The 27,388-nt window shown below is 31.5% G+C and overlaps 2 protein-coding genes across 3 annotated transcripts; both read left to right on the forward strand.

Moving 5' to 3' along the window:
- Positions 1–1,549: 1,549 nt before the first annotated feature.
- On the forward strand, positions 1,550–12,452 carry LOC143049580 (superoxide dismutase [Cu-Zn]-like). Its single transcript, XM_076223183.1, has 5 exons — positions 1,550–1,607; positions 6,325–6,410; positions 10,829–10,925; positions 11,326–11,522; positions 12,274–12,452. Exons 1-5 carry the CDS (start codon positions 1,550–1,552, stop codon positions 12,376–12,378), a joined length of 543 nt encoding a protein of 180 aa, XP_076079298.1. The 3' UTR covers positions 12,379–12,452.
- Positions 12,453–14,468: 2,016 nt separating this feature from the next.
- LOC143049356 (superoxide dismutase [Cu-Zn]-like) lies at positions 14,469–26,859 on the forward strand. Of its 2 annotated transcripts, none has more exons than XM_076223028.1 (5): positions 14,469–14,562; positions 23,340–23,425; positions 23,935–24,031; positions 25,223–25,416; positions 26,701–26,859. In XM_076223028.1, the coding sequence occupies exons 1-5, from the start codon at positions 14,496–14,498 to the stop codon at positions 26,803–26,805; spliced, it is 549 nt and encodes a 182-aa protein (XP_076079143.1). In that variant the 5' UTR covers positions 14,469–14,495; the 3' UTR covers positions 26,806–26,859. The 2 variants fall into 2 exon arrangements, with proteins under 2 accessions (XP_076079143.1, XP_076079144.1); XM_076223029.1 differs by lacking the exon at positions 14,469–14,562 and adding an exon at positions 17,105–17,218.
- Positions 26,860–27,388: the final 529 nt, after the last annotated feature.

A 27,388-nucleotide genomic window follows, 5' to 3' on the forward strand; every position in this document is an offset into this window, starting at 1 on the left:
TTTATTGGTTGGTACATCTGTTGTTTTAATTTTTATAGTTTACTTAGACACACAGTTGCCTGTCTACATATTTGTGTATCATATACATTATTTTCATGTAATACTATAATTGTTATAAAGGGAAACAAATTGTTTGAGATATTTACATGCATATAATGTTCGTTACTTGGATTTTCGACCTGATATCAATTTATTCATTGTCAAACAAGTCTTTCATCATTCGTATCAAACACGTACAGAACTTATCAGTCGAAAGGTGTGCTTTACCGAAAAATAAATGATACACATAGTCTTTGTCCAATCTCACTAGCAACATGTATTCACGGTCTTACATCTTGTTACATTTGACATAATAGTAGTATACGTCTGGAATGAAATTCACAAAACAATTTTACGACAAAGTTTATCGTACGTATACTGAATTATGTAAGATTTATGATTAACATTAGTGGTATGATCTTTTTGCAACCAAATAATATAACATATTGCGTTCTATTCTTGTTTATGACATTTTGACAGAGTGAGAATTCGCATTACGAGAGATGAATGAATAGCAGAGAACGGTAAAGCCCTTGATGAACCGATATTGCTCCTTCGGAAGCTTGTGCAATTCCATCAATTAAAAACATGAACATTTACCATAGTTAGAATAAAAGACCCAGGTGAAATAAAATAAAAGCAAAAATATTTAACAGATGATATATCTTTGTATGTATGTCTCCCACCAAAGAAATTTATCATTTTCTTTGGTTTTCTTTTATTCTATCAAATTTATATTAAGCGAGTAAATGTCACAAAACGCAGAAACCTTCCAATTTCTCTTTTGCAGTGTAACTTTGGCGATAAAGTGTTCTGGTTTCGAGGATACGGTAGATTTTAGCCTGATAGTTTTTATTACAGATAGTAACATTGTCATCCAGTGCCACACACCATTTCTAGGTGTTGTTAGTTAAGTGCCAGTCTTTGTAAGAATCAGGCAATTTAGGTAAAAATTAAAACATGATTAGAAAAAACCCACCGAGTTAATCATGCTATTTAATACTAACCATCATCCTGAGTTAAAAAGTATTAGTCTTTCGTTTGTTTGTGTCTTGTAATATCAAATAACTTGCTTAGAAAATTGGTTAGAATGATAGCAAATTAAAGAGTTATCTCCCCTTATTCGTTAATTTCTAGTGCATTTCAACCAAATTGTATCCTCTATTACCAGAACAAAAAATGAAAATGAATGTTATTTTTGTGAATAACTACATATTATGAACTGAAATCAATGTCAAATAGGGTGGGTTTTTTTGGTCATATTTTCATCACTGCCTGATTCTTAGGCAGACTGCCACTTAACTCTTTCCCAGGATCAGTGAACTAGATTATACGAAATGCGCAAGATCTTTCTAATTGTAAGTTCTATTAAAATTAAACTTATAACTTACACATCTGACAAGTCGTAAAATATGTATACATAAATGAAACAGCAGGTTTCAACAGCACAGACCTGTACTTGTTCATATAAATACTGATCAACAATATACAAGTTATTAAAAAAGGAAGGATGAATCTTATACTAGCTTTAGGTTTGTTTGTTTTAACTGCTACACCAATAGTTCAAGGTAAGCCTTCTTGAGATTATTCGCTTAAACACAAATATCATCCGCAAAACAAAGGTTCATTAAGAAGGGACATATCCTAATGTTCAAAAAAGATTCTTTTAGTTCTATGAAACGTTACATCACCAAAACACTTGCGATTTAAAATTTCTAACAAGTTGGCAATATCTATAGTAAAGATAAGAAGATGTGGTTTGAATTCTAACAAGACAATTTACTATCCGTTAAAGACCAATAACGTGTGTTTAGGCAACGCCGTGCGACGTTCAACAAACTGCAAAACCCATACCACATAAGAATCTATAAAATCCCCTGACATAACAAATGTAAAACAATTTAAATAAAAGACAAATACCTGAATCGTTTGAAAAACAATAACGAAAGCAAATATGATGTACAGCAACACATAACAGTCCTTACTTGACAATAGGCAGTAATTTGTGCAAGCCTCAGTAAGACGGAAAGTTTTATTAAAATTATTTATTTACTTACATAGGTCGGATTTAATATATTCACAATTATTACAATTCAAATCTTTAATCGTCTGATGATTTGCATATTCTAAGGTAACTGAGTAAACAAAGCTAATTGGTAGTTTGATATTAACCAGACGGTATATGTACCTTTTTGAGGGTTAATAAAAAGAGTGATTGACTGGAAAAGTTTTTTGTAACAAAAATGAACTGTAAATATATGATAAATGCATTAATAAAAGAAAACAAATGATTGCACTATACGGAAGGATGCTCTTCATCTTTACCGCCTGTAAATATATTTTGTAATTGTCCTTAATCTTCAGACTTTTCCGCACCATATTCCATACTTAGTAGCGTCAAGTAAATACTAGTTACCTGACCACAGGAAACCTCTGTTTTCATTTTCCTCTTTGCGTATTCTGTGTTAAGCACGGATTTTTTCCCCGATAAATGTTCTGATTATATAAAACCGGATTTAAAGCAACTTGATGATATCGTATAAAATGATATCCAAAAAGTAAAATCACAAAAATACTGAAATCCGAGAAAAATTCAAAACGGAAAGTTCATAATTAGATGGCAAAAACAAATGATAAAAACACCAAACAAATGGTGTACAACTGATATTTTCCTACATGTTACTGCCATTTTTAAATGGAGAAAATGGCGGATTGGATTAATAGCGCTACACCTCTCACTTGTATGCCAGTCGCATCAAATTCTTTTTTTTATTAAAAATGATTTTCCCATATTCATTCAACAATTTAAATGTAATTTATTGTTGTTTAAGTTAAAATAAGTAATCTTCACACTTGTAAGCCATTTAAAAGTACAGAAGATATATGACACATCACTCACATGTTACGATTACAGTTATTTCATCTTTTCCGTCTATACAAACAATGTATGAGGATTTTAAATATCTCACGTTCTTTTATTCGAAAAAAGTATATCTTATTCAAGACAGTGTAAGTCTATCTGATATTTTTATAAAACAAAACTGTCTAAGATAAATGAATTAACAGTTTTAAGCTATTATGTGAAATTAACTTTGAAAATATCTGTTGATACTTAAGCCCACAGGTCGATTTATTATCACGATTTTCTTGGACAGTCTCATTTCTCGATGGTTTTGTTTTCGAGATCGAATTTAAATCAATATATTATGTTCTTGTTGTATGGTTACAGATGTAAATCTTTGTCTAATCTCTAGAAAACATGTTTTAACGAGAGGTCTTTTTTGTTCGCAGCCACATAAAAAAAAAAAAAAATATGTCTCTATGCTTACCGCGATCTAAGATCTATGTAAAAATATGATTGGCATTAATTTTAATGCTTGGCCTTAATTGTTATGCTCCCAAAATAAAATATTGAGCATAAAGTAATTGATTTGTCTTTCGATCTATTCTTTTACGTGTCCGAACAAAATGGTAATGAGGTGATTGATTGGCATGAAACTAATACAGATGGAAGCTATTGGTCAGGTTCCCTTCTACTGAATATATTTAAAATTTAAAGTGTGCTTTCTCATAACTAGAGTTGAAAATAAAAACGGCGAATATGTCAAATGACCAATAACCCGACAAACCTTGAAATACAAGAAATTCTTCTTAATAAATGTGCTGTTCTGAGAGCACTTGTTGACAATAAAAGATTTCAACTTGTAACATATGAGTACAAATCAATTTGATAAAAAGGAATGTCAATGGTATTTGTAGATGCTAAATTTTTATTATAAAAGTTGAGTTTTCTTGCATTTATTTGTACTGTATTCCTGTCATGTAATGTTGTCATTTTAGCGGTTTTTGTAACATTGCCATAAAGTGCCAGGTTTGGCTAAATAAGCAGTTATGTGTGAAATCCCCTTATAAATGAAATTAAAACCCACTATCATTATTTAAATCACCTTGCCTCAAAATCGAAGCTCAAAAACTATGTTAGATGTCAATAAAGATAAAATTACATACAGGCAAATATATTAAAGCTTAAAGATTTGTTCAACGATACAGATAAAAGATAAACTAGAGGCTCTAAAGAGCCTGTGTCGCTCACCTTGGTCTTGTGCATATTAAATAATGGACACGGATAAATTCATGACATAATTGTGTTTTGGTGATAGTGATGTGTTTGTAGATCTTACTTTACTGAACATTCTTGTTGCTACAATTATCTCTGTCTATCATGAACTTGGCCCAGTAATTACAGTGGAAAATATTTTCTACAAATTTACAAAAATTTATGAAAAATGTTAAAAATTAACTATCAAGGGCAATAACTCCTTAAGGGGTCAATTGACTATTTTGGTCATGTAAACTTATTTGTAGATCTTATTTTGCTGAACGTTATTGCTGTATACAGTTTATCTCTATCTATAATAATATTCAAGATAATAACAAAAAACGGCAAAATTTCCTTAAAATTACCAATTCAGGACAGTAACCTAACAACGGGTCGTCCGATCCATGTGAAAACATCAGGGCAGATAGATCTTGACCTGATAAACAATTAAACCCTGTCAGATTTTCTCTTAATGCTTCGGTTTTGAGTAATAAGCCAAAAACTGCATTTTACCCCTATGTTCTATTATTAGCCGTGGCAGCCATTTTGGTTGATTGGCCAGGTCACGCCACACATTTTTTAGACAAATTACCCCAATGATGATTGTGGCAAAGTTTAGTTTAATTTGGCCCAGTAGTTTCAGAGAAGAAGATTTTTGTAAAAGATTACTAAGATTTACGAAAAATGGTTAAAAATTGACTATAAAGGGCAATTACTCCTAAAGAGGTCAACTGACCATTTTGGTCATATTGACTTATTTGTAAATCTTACTTTGCTGAACATTATTGCTGTTTACAGTTTGTCTCTATCTATAATAATATTCAAGATAATAGCCAAAAACGACAAAAATTCCCTAAAATTACCAGTTCAGGGGCAGCAACCCAATAACGTGTTGTCGGATTCATCTGAAAATTTGAGGGCAGATAGATCTTGACCTGATAAACAATTTTACCCCGTCAGATTTGCTCTAAATGCTTTGGTTTTTGAGTTATAAGCCAAAAACTGCATTTTACCCCTATGTTCTATTTTTAGCCATAGCGGCCATCTTGGTTGGTTGGCCGGGTCACGCCACACATTTTTTAAACTAGATACCCCAATGATGATTGTGGCCAAGTTTGGTTTAATTTGGCCCAGTAGTTTCAGAGGAGAAGATTTTTGTAAAAGTTAACGACGACGACGGACGACGACGACGACGGACGCCGGACGCCAAGTGATGGGAAAAGCTCACTTGGCCCTTCGGGCCAGGTGAGCTAAAAAAATATGAATAAAATAAAAGGAATTCGTTTAAAAATTATTTCGGCACAACAAAGAACCTTCATCAGTGACAAGACCTTACAAAATGCCGTTTGTTGTTCCGAAATATTTAATTTATTTACCGGATTTGTTATCACATAAGCAACACGAGGGGTGCCACATGTGGAGCAGGATCTGCTTACCCTTCCGGAGCACCTGATATCGCCCCTAGTTTTTTGATGGGGTTCGTGTTGTTTATACTTTAGTTTTCTATGTTGTGTCATGTGTGCTGTTGTTTGTTTGTCTTTTTCATTTTTAGCCATGGCGTTGTCAGTTTGTTTTAGATATATGAGTTTGACTGTCCCTTTGGTATCTTTCGTCCCTCTTTTTTAGCAAAAATATCAATTTTCGTCTAGAACTTTGATATATATGAGCATCACTGAGGAGACTTTATATGTTGAATTGGTATCTGGTATAGTGAAATCAGTACAGTTGGTATGAAAACTATTACTACAATAATGTTGCTATAGTCTGCAGATTAATGTTTTACTAAGTTAACGAGTTAAACAATACTACTTATATTCCCAAGTAAGGATTTTAACAATGAGAAAACAACATACCGCATAGTCGGACAAAAAGACCCAAACATGAAATATAATAAACAATTCGATTGAGAAAACTAAGGGTCTTATTTATAACAAATCAATTAACGACAAACAAAGAAGACAGACATGAACCGACGACAACAACTGAACTTCATGATCATGACTTTGGACAAACGCATGTAGCATGTGGCGGGATTATGTTTGTTTGTATTGTCCGTGTTAACATCAATTTGTATAAAAATAAAAACCTTCTTATGTTTTGTTTGGCTTCTTTCTTTCTTACGAAACTAGTTAAATACATGAACATTCAAACAATATAAATAAATATATATTTTTGTTTGTCAACAGGGCAAAGAGATACCAGAGCATACTGCCAGTTGTATGACCCAACAAATCGAAACAGAGTACAAGGAAGACTAACCTTGCGTCAACAAGTATGAGAAAAAAAAATTAAGTTATTAAATGTGTTATATAGCCTGTTAGACAAAGATAAGTAATAAGTTATTTGTGGTTTTGAAAACACACAGTTATGCTTTGCAAGCTGGTATTACGAACGATTCCTCACATGTTTTCAATCAACCGAGTTGTATTCAAGCGAGAAACGTTACTGTACTCTATCAACTTGTTGGTTACTACCGTGTACATAAAACAGGACAAGTAATTGAGAAATGATCAAAGGTTAAGGTTAACTTTGACAAATATTATGAATGATTATTACAAATAGGTCTGTTCGTGTTTGTTAAACAGAAAAAAAATAAACAAATAACAAGTGAAGGTTGTTACGTAAACATACTTTAATTTAATAGTCATCCAAAGGCATACTTTATCTAAACGAGTCTTTTTATTTTTGTTGATTGTTTTTTTATAAACAACTAAAAATACTTCTAATTTATAATGTTCATTGTTATGTGGTATTTCTAAATGGCGATCACTTGATTATTTGAACAGGCATGGAAGAATAAGAAGGCGTAGTATGATTAATAATAAGACAACTATCCACCAATGACGTACATGTTAACAAATCCAGAGCACAGTATGGATTTTAAGAGAGAGAGTCAAACCCATATATCATTGCATTGTAAGCTATAACAAAAATCTGAATTGACAATTCAAACAAAAAGACATAGGCCTGATAAATCTTTAAAACAATAAACTTTAAATGTTTTTTTTTATATACAACGACCACCAACAATCATTTAAACCCATACTCAAATCAAGCAGTACATATCCATTTACTAAGTGTTATGACCTCAGAAACAGTCTGGGAAAACATTTCATTGCACGATGCCAAATACAAAGTATAAACTGGTTGTATTACCGTTAGTGCATAATATGCATAGGAAAATATATTTAGTAAAGTTAATGTTTTTAATACCACAATTGATTTTTGACCCGATAAGAAAAGGTAACAGTAGTATACCGGCGTTCAAAAGTCATACTAGTATATCGATTGAGAGAAAACAAATCCAGGTTACAGACTAAAACCCACTAACCAAAAAAAAAAAAAAAAAACCCATCAAATATAAGAGAAAAACAAAGGAACAACAGGACCACTGAAGTGCAACAAACACAAACGGCAACATAACGAATCTAACTAATAAAAAGTCTTTTTTTTCGTTTAGTTGGATTAGATAAAGTTTCAAGATCAGAAAATTTGTTTTGCTTACTTTGATCTAGATCTAAAAATTGCCGTATAGGTAGTATTTCATCGGTTGGTAGCTGTATGGTGAAGCGTTTGATTTTGCCAGGGTTTTTTCCTCCTTTTTGTCCCTTTACCATGGTTTTCGCTATTTTTGTTAACCCTTTTTTATACATTTATCCAAAAAAGGTGGAGATGTTTCGCAGATTTCTTGAGTCCTGTTTACACCAATTTAAGAAAAGGATAAAAAGCGTCTTTTATGGCATGACAGCACTCGTTCCAATTTAATTTCGATGAATAACGATAGTTTGGTCCCTTTTCTGAAGAATATCTTTGAATTATGTAACAAGATGGTCACTATAATCATATTTAAAACTCTATGTTTTACAGTATCATCTTCGGGAAGAATAATTTTCTATACTGACGCCTGACGTATAATTGAAAATAAAATTACCACCATTATCTATATATACATGTATAAACATAAAGGCAACAGTAGTATACACGTATATACATGACGCAATAATTAGTTCTGTGTTATCAAACAAGTAAGATATATATATGGTTTGAATTTGGAATATACTAGATAAAACGAATCATTTTAATTGTTTATTGTCCGTCGCCGTCCGTTAACTTTCACCAAAATATTCTCCTCTGAAACTCCTGGTCCAAATTAACCAAACTTGGCCACACTCAATATTGAGATATCTTGTTTAAACAATGTGTTCGATGACCCGGCTATTCATCCAAGATGGCCACAATTGCTACAAATAGAACATAATGGGTAAAATATAAATTTTGGCTTTAATTGCTGCAAAAAAAGCATTAAGAGCAAATTCAAAGAGTTAAAATTGTTCAGGAGGCCAAGATCTGTTTGCTGATAAATTTTTAGAAAAATCAGACAACTCGTTGTTGGGATACTGCCCCTGAACTTGAAATTTTAAGAAAATGTTGCAGTTTTTGGTTATTATCTTGTATATTGTAATATATAGAGATAAACTGTAAACAGCAATAATGTTGAGCAAAGTCAGATCTTCAAATAATGTAACACGACAAAAACGGTCTATTGGCCCTTTAAAGTCAAATTTTACATTTGTTTCTTTTACAAAAGTCTTCTCCTGAAACAACAGACACAAATTTTACCAAACTTGGCCACAATTAGCATTAGTTTATCTAGTTTAAAGAATGTGTCCGATGACCCTGCCTGACAACCAACATGGCCTATATGGCTATAATAGAACATAGGGGAAAATGCAGTTTTGGATTTATATTTTTGAAACTAAAGCAAAAGTATAACGGTTGCACTAAATTAGTCATGATAAATCAAAATTCTAGAAAAATATCATGTCATTTTTCAATTAATAGCGCACCATGTTTGAATAATAATCGATGTCATCCATTGTTTTTGAAGCATATAGATATAATAAAAGATGTTCTAGATTTTAACAAATGATTCGATATTATATTCGTTTATAGCAGTTGATACTTTTGCCAAAACAGTTTACGAATTTAAAGACAGTTAGGTTTTACGCTTTTTTTCATAGTCATAATGAATGCTCTGTTTTCTTTTTCAAAGTTTACAAAGGGTTGCATGATTTTAAACAGTTACTTTTCAATTTCTCTTTAAAAAAGAAAAACTTTGGATTTTCCCAATTTTCTTCTCGGTTGATAGAAATTGACCATAATTATTACAAATATTTATTTTTCTAAATAATGAAGTTGAACTTTGTAAGGAATATCTCATTTAATTACTTATATGTTTTCAGCTCATTTAAAATTCCAATATGCTTACATTGAGTGAAATCAAGCAAAGATGATAATTTACGATATTTCCAGAGCCAGACAAATGAACCTTGCTATAATATATGCCTTTGTGTCGGATTTAATTAAGGTATTTTAATCAAAATTGGCCAAAAAGCTTATTTTTCTATTTTGTCGGCGCCGTTTATGTTTAATTGTTCTGTCGAAAAATATTAGAAATGCCTTCTTAAAAACAACAAGCAAAATAACCTTTGTTACATAAATATGCTACAGTCTAAAGAATAATATATTTCTAGTTGCCAGCAATGGCAAGTACCCACACTGGTTGATCATGTCGTACAAAATCGATGGAAAAGTAGATTTTTTTGTATTTAATTAATAAAAGTTGCATTTTTTTTTTTTGGTTTAATAAACTTTTTATTGTTGCCTTTTGTTACCCAGTGTAAGATGCTAATAGCTTAAGTTTGAAGATACTTTGTTTTCAGTTTTTACTTACTTCATTAAATGTCTTGTTCTTCTTGTTTTTTGTTAACTCTAATCGACTAAACCTGCCTCGAAGGTCCTCAAATCAAAAGGTTAATTTGATGACGTTTAAGAGAAACTCTACCCGTTAGATTTAAACTCTATACACGAGTAACCCGACCGAGTTTATCAAATTGCAGTGGTCCTAACTGACAAACCTCTGTATATTGAGGAAGCGAATGAATAAATACAATAATTACGAAGGTAAAAATAAGTCCGTCTAATTACAGGTAAGAAACAATTACTAAAAAAGTCAAGAACGCAAACAGTATAAAGGCTGCCCACTTTTTTGTATATATCTGAAATGTCTTTGTGAAGGATGAAATGGTTCAGTTTACATGAGGCCAGTTCTTTTTTTTCCATTACCATGGCCCTTACTGGTTAGTTGCTGCTCACAAGGAAGCTATTAAACCAAGAGTTACAAATAGTGAAGTTGAGAATAACCCCCTCGTAAATTTTACGGATGCCATCACGAGTTAGTTGGCCATTATGGAATTATCGTTTCACAGATGATATCTGATATGTTCCACATGTCGTAACAATAATACTCTCACCACGAATGTGACCTACATAATTAAACTATCTACCGGATCGTAATAGCATGAACAACACGACGGGTGCCACATATGGAGTAGGATATATTCACCCTTTCAGAGCACATGAGATCTTCCCCAGTATTTGATGGGGTTTGTGTTGCTTAGTCTTTAGTTTTCTATGTTGTTTTTTGTGTACTATTACCTGTCTGTTTGTCTTTCTATTTTTTAGCAATAGCGTTGTCAGTTTATTTTTGATCTATGAGTTAGAATGTCCCTCATGTATGTTTCGACCATCTTTGACTGATCCTCAATGATGGACTAAACAGCTTACACGGTACCGAAATATCAGGACAACAATGTAGAGCTGTTAATCTTATGCATATATTATTTTCAGTACAATACCCAACTTGTTCAAATAACAGGGAGAATATATGGTTTGAGACCTGGATTACACGGCTTTCATGTCCATGAACGAGGGACGTTTGGACGAAGTAAGTAAACGTATCAAAAAATCACTTGTGAAAAAGTGGTATCTAATAGATATTTCATAAGTACTAAGGTTATGTGTACTAAGCATGTGTGTTTTAGTAAGTTTATTATGTTTCAATCTTTGATTAATATATAAATCTCTGATTTCCGGGGCATATAAGTATTTGGTTTTGATCACAACTAACGAGCAATAAACATTTAATTTCGCAACTAGTGCTTTGCAGTATCAAAGATCCTTTTACTATAAAAAATAATTTTAATTTACGTAATATGAAATTAGTACGATATATACGAATAAAATGTACAAACATTTTCTATGTATAGAGTAAATATATTTGATAAAAAAAATTGTTGTTTCCTTAATTCTTGTATGCTGCATATAAATAAATCTAACATTTATAGATTGCAGTAATGCAGGACCGCATTTCAATCCATTCAACCAAAATCATGCAGGACCAAGTGATGCACCGCGTCGCCATGTTGGAGACCTCGGCAATATTTACGCAAACAACTGGGGAGTAGCAAATTTGGCTTTTTACGACTATTTTATTAGAATACGGGAAAGACGAGAGCTTTCAATCCTCGGCAGAGGTATTGTGGTAAGTTATCAACGATTATCTGTAGATATAAAGGTATTGTCGTAATGTGCGGTAAAACTTATTTTTGCATGAGGGATTTTTAATGAATTTAAAATGAAATCATCAATACAATTTTATATGTATGAATGTTAACACACAGATTAGATGTGGCACTCAATGGTAGTGTTTTTGAAAATGCCTACGGATAGGCCATATGACACCGACACATGTTAATATTGATGTGTTAGATATTTGTTTTTCGTTAAATTCTTTTTACATAAATTAGGCTGTAATTTTTGTCGTTTTGTGGATAGTTGTCTCATTGGCAATCATACCACATCTTCGTTTTAATAATAACTAAATTAAAACGAAAATGTTATATAAATGCATAAAAAATTGTTTAACCAAAAACAAGTTAATATTTGTTTTACAAAAATAAATGAAACAAATATTTAGTTTAGTTATTTGACTGAAAAATAGCCGACCTGTTAGCATACGCTGACACACAATCTTATTGTGTAACACAAATGAAGAATTATGACTTTATACGTATATTTCAACATGTCCAAAGTTTCCTAATTTGTAAGTTGTTGTTCTTATTCTCTACACATTTAACAAAATAACTGGTGTGAAATATAGGCCTGCTTACAAATGACTATTGTGATCATATTTGTGATACATGTATTTCTTAGCTTTTCCAAGAAGAATATATTGGTAAAGTAGTTTAAACAAGATTCAATAAAACACCCCTATGCTCTTGACTTTTCCTTAGGTTCACGCAGATCCTGATGATTTAGGAAGAGGAGGTAATGACGAGAGTCTGAAAACAGGAAACGCTGGAGCTCGACTTGCTTGCTGTCAGATCAGGACCTTTTAGTTTAAAAACTCACATTCACAGTGCTTTCTGAACATATGTGCAATCAAAAAGTGATTAAAATTTGCTTATTACTCTTTTATCTTCATAATTTCTCGGTATGTCTCATATCGTCAGATCATATGTTGCGTACGTCATCGAGTTCGTACTATGCATACTTTTTAAAAGGAATAGTAACATCACACTGCATTCTAAATAGCACGAAAACCTATAATACGATAATAACTATCAAAGCAAAGAAAGGCTTTAAATGGGAAAACAAAGACAACCAGACTTTCGAAATCAACATAAGTTGATAAGTTGACATTTGAATTGTAATCCTGGGTTCGTGTTTTCGCCATGGCAATCATCATGGTTGATGCTTTACTATATTGGCCAAGCACTAAAATTCGGACAATTGATTTTAGATAAAGGCAACAGTATTATACTACTGTTTGAAATTCATAAATCTATTGAGATACAACAAATCCGGGTTAAAACACATCACCTACAAGAGGAAAACAACGGAAATCAACAACGCCAAAGCAACACACATGGTTATACATAGAAACGAACCACTTTATAACAACTGTCAACTTTCCGACTTGGTTTATTTCGTTACATTGTAAACAGAAATACAAAATGTACTAGCAGGGACGCTATTTGAAAAGATACGTAAAATGATGAATAAAATAGACAATCCGAAAAAGAACGAAAACGCTCTTCCTTTGGTTTTGAAAATTTAAAATAATTAAGGATTCCACTAATACAATTAAGTCTGATTTGCATCTTGATTTACATCTATAGATTGATAATCAGGGTCTTCGTGAACAAAAGAAATGAGTTCAGCCTACCAGCAACATTCCAACCACGCCTGTATATGGTGTATATATATATCCTAGTTGATATGATTCCCAGAGCTTGAATTTTGAACTCAAAAGAAACTTTAGAATATTTCAATTGTCAAAACCAAAAGTCCGTCGTCTTTTACTTGCATGTTACCACACATATTGAGACGTATCCCTTAATTTGAACATGCATTTGCCATGACACATGACACATCAATCCTGATTTTGATTTATTTGCGTAGCTCAGTCTTTAGTTCTCCGTCTTGTCTATTGTAGACCGTTTCGTCGTTTTTCTTGTTTTGCTATGTATTTGTCAGTTTATCTTCACATTGTGAGTTTGAATATCTGTTTGACATCTTCCGCCTCTGTTTAAATGTTCATGCTGAACCTATGAAACAATTGTTTATTAGTGTTTCTATGTAGAAGGCAAAATGTGGACGTTAGAACAAAAAGTCAAATAATGGAAATATCGCCTGTAACGAGTTGTCTCACGACGTTGGTAAACACTGCCAAGTGCTTAACATAGTTGACAGATATGACAATTAGAGCTGTTTTAAAATTGTCAGATTTGTGACTCTGCTATGTTCAGTTTTACATAAAAGTAATATAAGAAAAATCTTAAATTGTTAATTTTCAATCCATTACTCACAAATCTCTTAAAACAGATGTAATTGCATGTGAACTATAATTCATTATACACCAGAAACATGTTGCATATAGCTTTATTGAGACTAATGTTATAACAGTATTTTATTTGTTTAGTCTATTCAGGTTACTAACACCAGCGTCAATGACGACGTTAGTCTGGACGGTACTAGACCGTCTACACATAACAAATATAACAGTAACACCGTGTTTTCAATACTTGTCTAATAGTTTGTAGCAAACACAAAAAGAAAATATGTATCTCCTTCAATTTATAGGATAAGATGGGATGCATTATTTGTGTTGTCTTGTATATATGTACAAACCTATATCATAAAAGAAGGTCAAAAGGTACCAGAGGGACATTCAAACTAATAAGAACAAAATAAACTGACCACGCCAAGCATAGAAGAAAAGACAAACAGACAAACGATAGTACACAAAACACAACATAGAAACTAAAAACTAAGAAACCAAAATCTTAGGGTGATACAAAAATGTATCAAGTGCTCAGGAAGGATAATCAGATAACATTAACACATTCACACAGTACAATGATACGTTGCAACAGTCTGATACTGTTAATGCTTAATATATATTACACAATCGTGTAAAGTTAAAAGTTATACATGTAATAATTGTTCGACAATGAACATGATTTGTATAATTCTATTAAGTATTATTGCATTAAGTAAGGCAGCTTTCTTTTATCAAGGTAAGTTTATATGTGGGTTTAATTTTGAATATAAGCAAGATATGATACAGCATACATATATCTATGAATACATTCCACGATGATATTATAATTTCTCGAATTCTGCTGTTTTTGTTTGTTTGTTATTTTTTTCATAGTGACTTTGATCAAATTGTTTTTTACTGAGGAGTCGCAGACATTTGTGTCTCTCATTGTTTAATATCTTGAGAGATTTCAAATCGTCTTAGAGCAACCTTGTTTTCTCAATTACTGTCATTTCATCTTTGTCACATATAAAGAATGTATCAGTATTTGTATTATTACAAACTAGTATATATTTATAATTAATGTGTTTCCGTCGGTTTTAGTTTGTAATTCGGATTGTTTTCGGTTATGGCAATCGTAATGACTATTGAACAGTGGTATACAACGTTGCCTTTATTTCGAATATCTTTACTATAAAATGAGAAGACCGTATTTTGTGTGTCGTTTCTCTTTCTTCCATAAAAAATTAATCATCGTGTATTTGTTTCCTAAAGGTACACTGGCATAGTCGCATTTTTGTATGCTCGCTTAAGGTAGTTCTGTTTGGGTTATTTTGGGAGGAAAACGAAAATAAAGGCGTCCGGATATTGATTCTGTCATCAGATGGACTTTTAAGTCATTGACAAGACTTCTGTTAAGGACTTTTAAAATCACTTGTAATTGCTTAGGTACTTTTAGACAGGACAAATATTTTCGCTTTTTCTGTGTACAATAAGCATACATATATAATAAATAAAGTGTATGTGCTGTTTACTATCAATTCCAAGTTCACTATCAAAGGCGGTCACATATTATTTAGAGAATACAGTATATGTCTGACAGTATACAGAAAAAAGTGAAACAAATTGAAATGAAGACAGCATGGCAATGAGTACTCGAGTACAAGTTTGTCTTTTATAAATCTTAAGATATTTCTACTCACATTTCCGTTCCGTTTAAATATCCCCTTCGTAGTACTAATTAAAATCCAATTAAACGTAAATGTGTTTAACCTGAGACTAACATGTGTTATAGTAGTACTAACAACGTCCGTGCCTTCTGTGAGATTGCTTAAATGTGCAGGCCTTGTTGTAACAAAACGTAGACAGTCAGGCAGACTTTCATCTGAAGTTGGTCCATGTTGTGTTCGGTAGACTGTTGTTTGTCTTTTCGTCGATTTTGTTTTAATGTGTGTCAATTTGTCTTCAATTTGTCTATCACCTCTCTTTTTTAATATGTAATACTTATGTTAAATAACAAAGATAAAGGTAATTAGCAAACGCTGAACATTTATCAATCAAGGGAAATACCTCCTTTAATGAGTTGTCTGATACTTTTAATGCAAATACAAAGTGCTAAAGAAAGTTGGTAGAATTTGATATTCAGAACTTTTCACAATAGTCAGAATTTTTACTCTTATATGGTTCTTACATATGAATTGCTAAAAGATTAGTGTCAGGTTAAGCAGGTGTGAACATGTCCACATGTTATTGATGACCATGGATACAATTTATATATTGATTACCTTAGTAGCATTCTAATAAAATAAGCTTACAGAGAATGAGAATTTTCAAAAGTCAACGACGGACGACAGACGCCAAATTAATCAAAATCTCACAAAGACCTACGACAGATGTAAAAAACTGTGATATCTTACACATGTTACACAGATGAGCTAATCATCCAGTGTGCAATTGTATTAAAGCTAATGGAATGTATATGACCTTGTTAGTTTTTAATAGAACTTGATTGTTAATTTTACAATCCATTACCGACAAACTACTTCCTAATTGGTAAAAATTTATTTGCGCGTGAAGTATGATTTATTATACACGTGAAACATGTTACGTTTAAAAGTATACAATAATAGTTTATGTAATATATCCAGGTTACAATCACCAGTGTCAAGGACATTTGATATTCTGTGCTTAATTTTCGACGATAAGATTGCGTTTTCAAAACAATTACTGGATTAGTTATCTTTTTCTTTGTATAACTTTGCAATAAAACAATTATCACAATAGGGAAGAAAACATGAATAGTCTCTAAATGTTATTCAATGATTGATACAATGGATTTGTACTGGAATATACAAGTTATAGACGAACTGTTTGCTCCATTATAGTAAGACAATAAAGAACATAGTGCTGTTTTTACACCAAATAATAGACAGAGCAAGCAACGGAGTTCGAAACACCTTAAACATCATTTTGGACACCGAGTACTACGTCATCATCTTTTTGACAGAAAAATCTGACCTCTTGCATCCTTGATACTACCTACGATCCTGCCTATCCTAATTTGCAGCGGAATAATTTTGTTCCCGTTTTATTATTTTTTGTTAAATTCGGCTAAAGTTGTTGTACTACATATGGTCACCATCTTTACTCTTATTTTTTACTTATTAATTAGGCGTGTTTACTATTTTAACATTTCGAATCTGTAAAACGCATAACATTACAGTTTCCGTCTATCGTTACAAATATAAACAGTAATACTATACGTTTCAACAGTCCAGTCCTATACTTGTTTTATACAAGTTACTTATCGTGTAAAGTTAAAAGTCATAAATACAAAAGTTGTCCAACAAAGAACATGATTTGTATATTTCTATTAAGCGTAGTAACATTAAGTACTACTTACCAAGTTCAAGGTAAAGATTGTGTTATTTTGTTTTTAAATAAAGCAAACTTATTATAGAGCATAGATGTATCAATCAAAATATTGTACAATTTTATCATAATTACATACTTAATGATTTTTGTGTGCGTGTTACTTTTTTTTAACGAGACTGAACACCGGTTTACTACTGTTGCCTTTATTTCTCATCAGTTGTTGTCTATACGGTCCCCTATTTTGGCACATTGATTGAGATGCTATATTGCTTTATTTGCATATTAATTTTTCATTCATGTCTCATTTAAGTACCCAATAGGTCTTTTTACAGAAACACGTATTGTAGTTAATTTATTTTGTAAGCACAAACAAGAAATGAAATGCATACGTAGAAGTATGTTGACAATTCAAAAATGAATCTCTTCACAGTTAAGGATAAGGGACTGCCTAATTTCAATCCTATAATATCATGTTCGTCAACCTAAAATACTCCTTTTATTAGATCAAATTATTGTCCATTTCCATAAAATGATGTTTGCAGTGATATATATACAAATTAATGCTTAAATAAGATCAATATTATATCTGTTTGTGGATAATATGCAATCGAAATCATGAAAATGCATCTTCAAAATCCAAACATGTTGGCATTTACAGAAATCGTCTCGTTTGTTTAATCAAAAGTTATCAAATATTTCTCTGTTACATTTTAAAACTTGAGTATAACAAATATATAATATGCAAAAAAAAAATCCCTTATAATGCATTCACATTAATCTTTCAACAGCCATTGAAACAGATGTAAACATTCCAAGAATACAGACTAGGTTTCTTCTTAGAATTGTTTTACATTTGTCATTGGTAATCATACCTCATATTACTTTTACCTCATAAAGAACTCAGTTTCTTTTATTGAATTTAAGGTAGATTCATGGAATACCACCATCTTGATGTATACAAGTACAAGTATACGCAGTACAAAATCGGTCTCGTTATGTTCCCAAATTTGCAAATTTAGAGACATATTTGCAATTAATTGTTTAGACTTCTTTTATATAAAGAAAATTTTAAAAACTTGGTAATTTATTTTTTTAGTTAAAATGTTTAAAGAATAATCAATTTTTTAAAAATGTTTTGAACTGGTAGTTTTTTTTTTTAATTTTTACTTGTAGCAAGAAAACAAGTTCGGGGACGCTATGTTTTTTTTTTTTTTTTTTAATTTTCTAAATAATGTATTAATGTATAAAACCTATCTTCTCACAATTTATTTCAAAAATCTTATCTCATAGTTTTCTTTTTATACACACACATGTGTTTTTTCATGTACATGTACAATCTTACCACATTTGGGCAATTTTCAACGACTCATAGCTTGATAAATACCCATACTTTTTATTATATCTAAAACAAAAGCATAGCAAAATCTTTATTTTTGCAAAGTATAAGGAAAATCTTTCTCAAGAAATATATACCTAAAATCTACTTTAACTGGTTTTAGCCTGACAGAATTCACATTCATAAACTGTATCACTATGTGAATCAAGGGAATACAATAACGTACTCGCTTTATTTGTTTATATTTTACCAAGCACCAGTCAAAAACTCATTAAGTACTTTGGCATCCATTATGTTTTGTGCTACCAAATGCAATGATGTGGATTTTCTGTAAAATTCTGCTAAAAACTTGAAGAGATGTAAATATAACTGTAAATGAGACAATTATCCACCAAAGTTCAAATAGAGTGAATGCAAGCAACTATAGGAAACAACAACAATGAGAAAACACCATACCGTATAGTCGATTATAAAAGGCCCTGACATGATAAATATGAAACCATTTAATTGAGAAACCTGTTTAATTTATAATAAAAGAATTCACAATTGAATAATTATGACAGTCATGGACCAACAACAACTGAACTTTTGGTTCCTGACTTGGGACAGGCACCGATGTTATGTAGCGGGGTTATACTGGTTTGCTAGCTGACTTACGTTAAGCATTTAAACAACAAATGATCCTTTTCATCATAAGCAACACATGTATACTCTATGTTCTATTACTACTTCTGTATACGGAGTGTTCAACTGCCAATGATGGTATTGCACGTTCGATATATTCACAGGGCAAAAAATATTTAAATAGTCAAGGTCAGACATGTTTTTGGTATTAATATTTTCGTCAATTTAGAATCAAACTTATCAACAAAACAAAACATATTTGACTTTTCTGCTTTACTTTTTGTCCTGCTGAAAATTTTTGATCGAAGAGTTTTTGTTTAGCTTCTACATTGTGTGGATAGAAACACAAATATGAATAAGCATGGTGATGTCAGGTTGTCGTCAGCTTCTGAGGTTGAAATATCCCTTTAATATTTAAAGGTTCTCTATTAACGCATACCATGGTGAACTGATTAAGGTTAAGGTCGTAACAAATATACATAGTCAAATTATCCAAGTCCGGTCCTATACAAGTCACAAATCGCGTAGAGTAAAAAGTTATACATAAAAAAGTTGTCTGTCAATAAACATGATTTGCATATTTCTATTAAGTGTCGTTGCACTAAGTACTGCTTGTCTACCTCAAGGTAAGCTATTATGTTGCTTTAAGCGAGATATGATAGAGCATAGTTATATCAATGAATATATTCCAAAATAATAGCACAATTACATACTTTATGATTTTTAAAAGACTTTCATCAGTTTGTTTTTATTGAATGAATCTTTATTGCATTAGCAACAACATTGCTTTAGCATAATACAATATACATATATGACAAATATGACAGAATACAGAGAACAATTAAATAAATTAAATACATTATTATTTGAAGTGTCACAGACTTGAGGGTCTCATTATTTTGTATCTTTGAACGATTTTTCAATTGGATAAGGCAACCCTTTTTCCGTAAATACTATCTTCATATAAACAAGATGTCAGCGTGTTTGTTAATATATACTCGTACATTCGTACATATATAACGATTCTTTAAATTATTTGTTTTGCCTTTTATTCTTTGCGTTCATGCATAAGTTAAGTAATCATTAGCTTTTTTTAAACCAATATTTATACTATTTTATTAACTTATATTAATAAGTTGATAAAAGAAATAAATTGCATATATGAACAAGAGGAAAACAAGGCTTGCAGTTATTTATTATGCCATCGTGCACTATTAAATTGAGAATGGAAAAAACTAAAATCACAAAAATACTGAACTCTGAGGAAAATTCAATTGGAAAGTCCCTAATCACATGGCAAAACACATCTAACGAATGGACAGATTAACAGACAGTAACTATAAGAGAAAAATATCAGATTGTTTTTATCTATATTTATCTGCTAGGTGATTGTTTTGCAGTAAAAAAAATTTTTCCTAAAGGTTAAATTATTCAAACATCAAATCTTCATGCAATTTTTGGAACCATGAACATGATCTTTTTAAGGCCGAACGACAGTATCCAGCGAGAGCTTAGTTATGAAAATCTCCTCCTTTTTCTTATCTTAATAATAAAAGGAAAAGGTTTTTTCAGTTAACATTTGGATCGATTCTAAGATTCAAGTGATTTAGACAGCAAAGTATGTATCAAATGTTCATAGAATTTTATGAAATGTTGGTAGAATTCTTTTCAAATTGTCTAGTGAACATGATTCCTTTCCTCGGTATTGGCACTTATGAACGATTTATTCAAGATTTTATAGCTGATTAATGTTTGAAATGTTTTATTCTGCATTTGAATGATTTATAACTTAGTGCATTTTTAACATACTTGACTTCAAACTTATTAATAATTATTTTATTTTCCAAGCGTAAATTTCCGATAACACAGCAGTTCCCCATATTTTTCAATAAAACGGAATATAACTGTTATACAAGTAGGAGTTTTTGGCTATCTAGAAAACCATGTTTAACCCAGCATTGCTTTTGGAAAATGCCTGTACCAAGTCAATAATATGGTAATTGTGATTTACGTGATCCATTGATTGGATGCGCTTGATTTTGTTAGTTTTTATTGACCTTTCCTTTTTGAGATCGGTCTTGGGTTGTACTTTTCCACAATCACAACTTTTTTCTAATCTAACACATTGTGTCCTACTCCTGATTGAGCCATTTTAACTAAGTGGTGTGACTTTTAAAGACAAATAATTGTGATATGATCATGATGATGACAACAGGAAAAACGTACCTCGTTTACGTAGCCGGTCTTGCTTCTTTTGAATAAGATGGAGTTCATGCGTCTACCTCAGTACTTGTTTGTTATTTTGATTTATATTCTGAATCGATCTATGAGATTTAGAATCGTAAACTACAGTTTCTTATACTTTTGTAATTGAGGGGTTATATGTAAAAAGTAAAATCACAAAAATACTGAGCTCCTAGGAAAATTCAAAGCGGAAAGTCCCTAATCAAATGGGCAAACAAAAAGCTCAAACACATCAAACGAATGGATAACAACTGTCATACCCATGACTTGGTATTAAGCACTATTTTGGGAATATAATTTTCTTCTCTTCCTTATTTTACAGATAATGGAGTTTTTGGTTTCTTTTTTGTTGTGAACATTAAGAGTCAGTCTTACGTTAACCTTTCTAGACACCAACAAGTGAGCTATATACCTCCCCAGAACTTTCGAGGCTTGATTAAAATTTCAAACCTTTTGAATACACATTTAAATTAAGAAAATCCAATATAACTAAAGGTATGTTCTTATTTCACATTTTACACCAAGTCAAAGATTCACAAACAGTTCTTGCATGTAATATACAGTCTATGTTTTATAATGATAAATGCCTTGGAAAATTTCAATAACAACTAAATGGTGTCAACATTCATTGTTGACCATTTTTGTACCTCGAGGGCATATTTATTTTTATTGTACATGTTTTTGTCAAATGTTTACAAATACTTGTTTTTACTATGTTAATTCACAACTTAATACTTTCATAATGGTGTATAACGGAAACACAACTGACACCGTTACACCATTATAAGACAACACGGAATAAGATTGATTCATGATTTTACGTTTTCGTCCTATGTAATAAAAAGATTAAATAATATTACGGAATGCATGATGTAACGAAACGAACTGATATAATGTGGATTTGTTACAGTTTTGCATAGGATTACATATAAAGCTGACTTTATTCGATTTATTTGAATGTCAGCACAAGTTATCCACCTTATATAAAATATTGATAATGCACAATTTATTCAGGATTTTATAGCTGATTAATGTTTGAAATGTTTCATTCTGCATTTGAATGATTGATAACTTAGTGCATTTTTTAACATACTTGTGACACATGCGATGATATTCAAACACTCATGTTGTGTAGGGTTGGTTGAAAATTAAACATTACGACAAAAGAGATGATTTCAGCTTTCCAATTGTGAACTTTCCATTTCTAAGTAGCAACATTCCAGCAGGAACTGCATACGGGGTATACATCTCCCAATTGATACGATATTCCCGTGCATTTCCTATCATGATTTTCTTGATAGAGGGTTGCTGCTCACAAGGAAGCTAATAAATCAAGAGTTCCAAATGGTGAAGTTGAAATCTTCCCTTCGTAAATGTTACGGACGCCATCACGAGTTGGTTGACCGTTATAGAATAACCGTTTCACAAATGATATCGGATATGTTCCTTACGTCGTAACTACAATCCCCTTCCCGTTCATGAATGTGACCTACCGAATTAGATTATTTACCGGATTTGTTATCACAAAAGCAACACGACGGGTGCCACATGTGGAGCAGGTTCTGCTTACCCTTCCGGAGCACCTGAGATCACACCCTAGTATTTTGGTGCGGTTCGTGTTGTTTATTCTTTAGTTTTCTATGTTGTGTCATGTGTGCTGTTGTTTGTTTGTCTTTTTCATCTTTAGCCATGGCGTTGTCAGTTTGTTTTAGATATATGAGTTTGGCTGTCCCTTTGGTATCTTTCGTCCCTCTTTTGTGTAATTATGATCCATCCTGCTGTTTATTTTGATATAAATTAGGTCATGTACAATGCAGTGCGGAAAAAAGTAAAATGTCAAATATACGTTAATATTCCCTATCGCTATTTCCTGAATTTGTATATAACCAGGTAACTGAAAGCAACAAAAATTTGTACACATAAAATTGATAGCTCAGTGTTTTTTTTCTAAATAGGTCATGGATATTTGACAGCCTCGTGTAATTTGTACGACCCGACTGGGAAAAACAATGTCAATGGTCAGCTGAACTTATACCAGAAAGTAAGATTAAAATACATACAATATATAGTGGTATATCATTGCATACACTAAAACATAGAAATTGTTAGAAAAATTACATAATAAAAAATAATGTTTGCGGAGTTGTTACAAAAAGAGAAATTACAAACTTAGAAAAAGTGAGAAAAAAAAACATCCACTCTATATGTCGTCTAGACATCAGTTATTTTCTTCTATGTGAACCAACGATTACAAAGACATATTCACACTCGAAAACAAACTGAAAATGTCATGTCAAAAATACAAAAAAAAAAAAAAAACGACATAACGCACATAACATAGACAAAAACACACCATACACATGTAAAAATCTAGTGACTGATTGAGCTACGTCAACCCCACAAAACAGGGGATAATGTGCACTGTAAGTTACTTAGCGTACCATTGATAAATATTATTATATGAGATGCGCATTTATCTACCAACCTCTCATCAATTTTGATATACTAACGTTTTTTAAGAAGGTAACCTTGTGTATCTGACATTTTTAGTATGGAAGCCAAGAAGTGTTGATAACGGGAAAGATAAATGAGCTTAGTCCAGGATTACATGGTTTCCATGTCCATACAAAAGGAGATGTAAAACAAAGTAAGTACCGCAAGCATTTCTTTCTCTCAAAGAAAATAGTCAAAATCAATATTACACTAAGTATTCTAAATAAAAGGATATAGAATGAGCACTCAGCAACACAAACAGGTTAAACTCCACCAACGAGGTAATCTCAGGAGCTCTGAAAGTCTGGAACACCGCAAAGGTTTCAACTTCAGTAATACCACTGGGTTTGTCGATTGTTTAATGTAAAATAAAAGGTGAAAAGTCGTATCCATTGAAAAGTTATTTACGCATACAACCACATTCAAGGAATCCGTATAAAAACAAAAGCAGTTTTTGTGCTTACAGATATAACAAATACATGTGCTCCTCGATTGCTCGAGCACGCAAATAAAAAATGCACTATTGGAAAATTGAGGTAATCTCTTTCGTCGTAAATTTAGGTTCCCTATCGCTTCAAGATTATTGAAACCTTTTGGAATTTTTTTTCTCTTTTTCGATTATTTCAAATATCAATGGTCTATATCAATGTCTTGTTTTCATGGTAATTATCAAGAAAAATACATATACATGCAGAATTAAGTAATACGCACTTTTCACGTACGAAGCTGTCGGATTCTTTTATGTCACAAAAATGTGAACTGAAGATAAAAAAAATCCAATGCCCAAGAATGGACTGGCGACTTCTTTGTTTGCAAAGTAACAGATTAATTCTATTCCATCTTTCGTATCTTATTAAACACTCATTATTTACATATTCATTTTGAATCATGACGTCAGATTCCCAGTTACAGCCGATGTGTTATCGATCATTTAAATTAGTAAACAAAATCTTATATAGAAACACAAGATCGCCAATGTTTGTTTGTTTTTGTTTTTATTTTATCTCAACTTTATTTTTCTTTCTGATCATATGTCCAATGTTAACGTTTGAGCAAAGAAGCGATATCCGTGTTACTTACGTTTCGTCTTGATCAATCTTTAGTTTTGGGTCAAGTGTTCGGCTGAATTAAATATGTCTTGTCGTAAACTTGTCAAATTGTTTTTCTTTATTTGTGTATTCTATATTCGATTGAAGATTTGTCGTTGCACCTTCGTATCTTACGATTTTGTTGATCTTATGATGTTTCAAAAGTTTGTGGTTCACATTTCCATTTTCGTTTTTGCTTATTTTATGAACTACTAGTCTATTTAAAACATTATTCAAATCATTTATTTAATTTGTAGATTGTACCAGTGCAGGGGGTCATTTTAACCCATTTAATAAAAATCATGGAGCACCCTACGATGCCATCCGCCATGTTGGAGATCTTGGAAATGTCAAGGCCAACATGTGGGGAGTAGCTAATATCAATATTGTTGATTACATGATAAGTTTACAAGGAACCTCAGACAGATCAATCCTGAACAGAGCTATAGTGGTAAGAAAATATTTTTATATATTTTACATTTAAAACAGGTAGTTTATACAAAGACAATCCAAAATGAACAGCCTGATATTTTTAACCTTGATTCGGATATTTCTGTCTCACAAGGGAAATTCAAAACTGAGGATATAATTTTCCGTTCTCGTTTCCCCCTTTCTTGCACCTTTATGTCCATTTGGTCTCAATTTACGGTGTGCTTATTTACCAACTCGTGTTTATGTATTATAGGAATTCAGTAAACGTAATCTATGATATCATTACTTAAAACCTTTACTTAATTCTTTCATAAATTCAAACATATAGTTAACTTTGGAAGTTTGATTGTACCTGTAGAATCTAATTACGAACGAACAGGATTTCACTTTCTGAAATTTTCGGTAATGTTGGTTTTTTTTTTTGTTCAGAATTTCTTTATAAAATTGAACTTGAAGGAACTATCATATCTTTCTTAAATTCAAAATATCAAAGCTTCATATGAATATGTTTATAATTAACAATATTTATCACGATTTCTTATTTGAAATGAATTGGACAAAAGTAAGATACATGAAGCTTAAACGTAATTGTTTTTTTTTATATATTTAGATCCATGTAAAGTAAAAGAAAGACATGTTTTAACAAAAATGTGATACTGTAATCATACTCAAATCAAAATGCAAATGAATTCACTTGATTTAATCTGTCTTCTGATGTAATTCCAAATAAAATAAGGATAATTTTGCATTATATATATAAGTCTTATTTTATAAGAGGTTGTTATATCAACTATGATGTTGATACATGTATATATAAATGTAAGTAGATTATTTATGGTGTTAAAGGTAAGAATGTTTGCAAGAAATATTTCTGCAAATGTTAATAAAAATTACTGATCTATTATTTAGTTCACTTTATTGGAATTATGAATGATAAAGGTTATTTATTTAATGTATGAAGTTAGCCATTAACTAATAATCGTAACATAAAGCCTTCCAGATTTAATTCCCTTTGACAGAGTCTTGCCAGAGAGTCGACTGATTTTACACACCAATAAAGTCCCGGATATTAAAACGTGTTACTTTTGTTGTTTGCTCTATGGTCGGGTGGTTGTCGCTTTGACATATTCACCATTTCCTTTCTCAATTTTACTAAACGTAATAATACAATTGTGACATAATTTGATTTACGTAGCGTATTGGCAGACAAAACGGAATTAAACATAAATGTATCAGGATAACACATGTGTTGATATGTTGCTGATTTCTTTTTCTTGTAATATCTTAAGTAATAATATTGTAGATTCATGCTGGTGTCGATGATTTAGGAAGAGGGGGAGATGCAGGAAGTTTGAAAACAGGAAATGCAGGTGGAAGACTTGGTTGTTGTCAAATCAAAGCAACATGAATATTTATGTTATAAATAACTACATGTTTTTAATAAAAGACAAAATAGAAACAATTTGAATTTGATTTTGAAATTCGCAACAAAGATGTCACCAAAACAGTGAAATGTAAAGTATAGCTACTTTTATGTTATGTTATGAAGCCTTTGTCTTATTGATTTATTATAGTGTCTTTTCAATAAAGTACAAAAACCGGTATTTGAATGTAGTATTGCAAGATTTTTTTATCGACAGGGTAAGGTTTTATAGGGCTTGTCCCCAATAACTGCCAGTAATTTTCAGACGTTTTAAAATTTTTCACTTTTTCTTTATTTCTCATATTTAGGTCACCGAACTTTTAGAGATTAGTGCCTTTGCTGCACGTTTTGATAGGCCTGTCAAAATAAAAATACGTCATAGAAAATGCTTTTGTAATAAACATTAATTATATGACATTCAGTATGATAAATTAAATAACACATAGCTGAGAGGGGTATAGAGCAGATTGGTACCCCTCGAAAAAGCAATGTCAACCTTGGCTTCGCTATGAACTATATATATAGTGTAAGTGTAATATTAGTATACTCACTGTCTATTAGTGTTTGC

This window comes from Mytilus galloprovincialis, chromosome 10 (genome assembly GCF_965363235.1).
Source record: "Mytilus galloprovincialis chromosome 10, xbMytGall1.hap1.1, whole genome shotgun sequence".
In the NCBI taxonomy this organism is placed as follows: domain Eukaryota; kingdom Metazoa; phylum Mollusca; class Bivalvia; order Mytilida; family Mytilidae; genus Mytilus; species Mytilus galloprovincialis.

Bases quoted from the DNA above. Each gene is read 5' to 3' on its own strand.
- LOC143049580 (XM_076223183.1), top strand. From the start codon at position 1,550: ATGAATCTTATACTAGCTTTAGGTTTGTTTGTTTTAACTGCTACACCA. The intron at 1,608-6,324 runs GTAAGCCTTCTT...GTTTGTCAACAG, and splicing joins TGCTACACCAATAGTTCAAG to GGCAAAGAGATACCAGAGCA. The intron at 10,926-11,325 runs GTAAGTAAACGT...TAACATTTATAG, and splicing joins ACGAGGGACGTTTGGACGAA to ATTGCAGTAATGCAGGACCG.
- LOC143049356 (XM_076223028.1), top strand. From the start codon at position 14,496: ATGAACATGATTTGTATAATTCTATTAAGTATTATTGCATTAAGTAAG. The intron at 14,563-23,339 runs GTAAGTTTATAT...TTTTCTAAATAG, and splicing joins GGCAGCTTTCTTTTATCAAG to GTCATGGATATTTGACAGCC. The intron at 25,417-26,700 runs GTAAGAAAATAT...ATAATATTGTAG, and splicing joins TCCTGAACAGAGCTATAGTG to ATTCATGCTGGTGTCGATGA.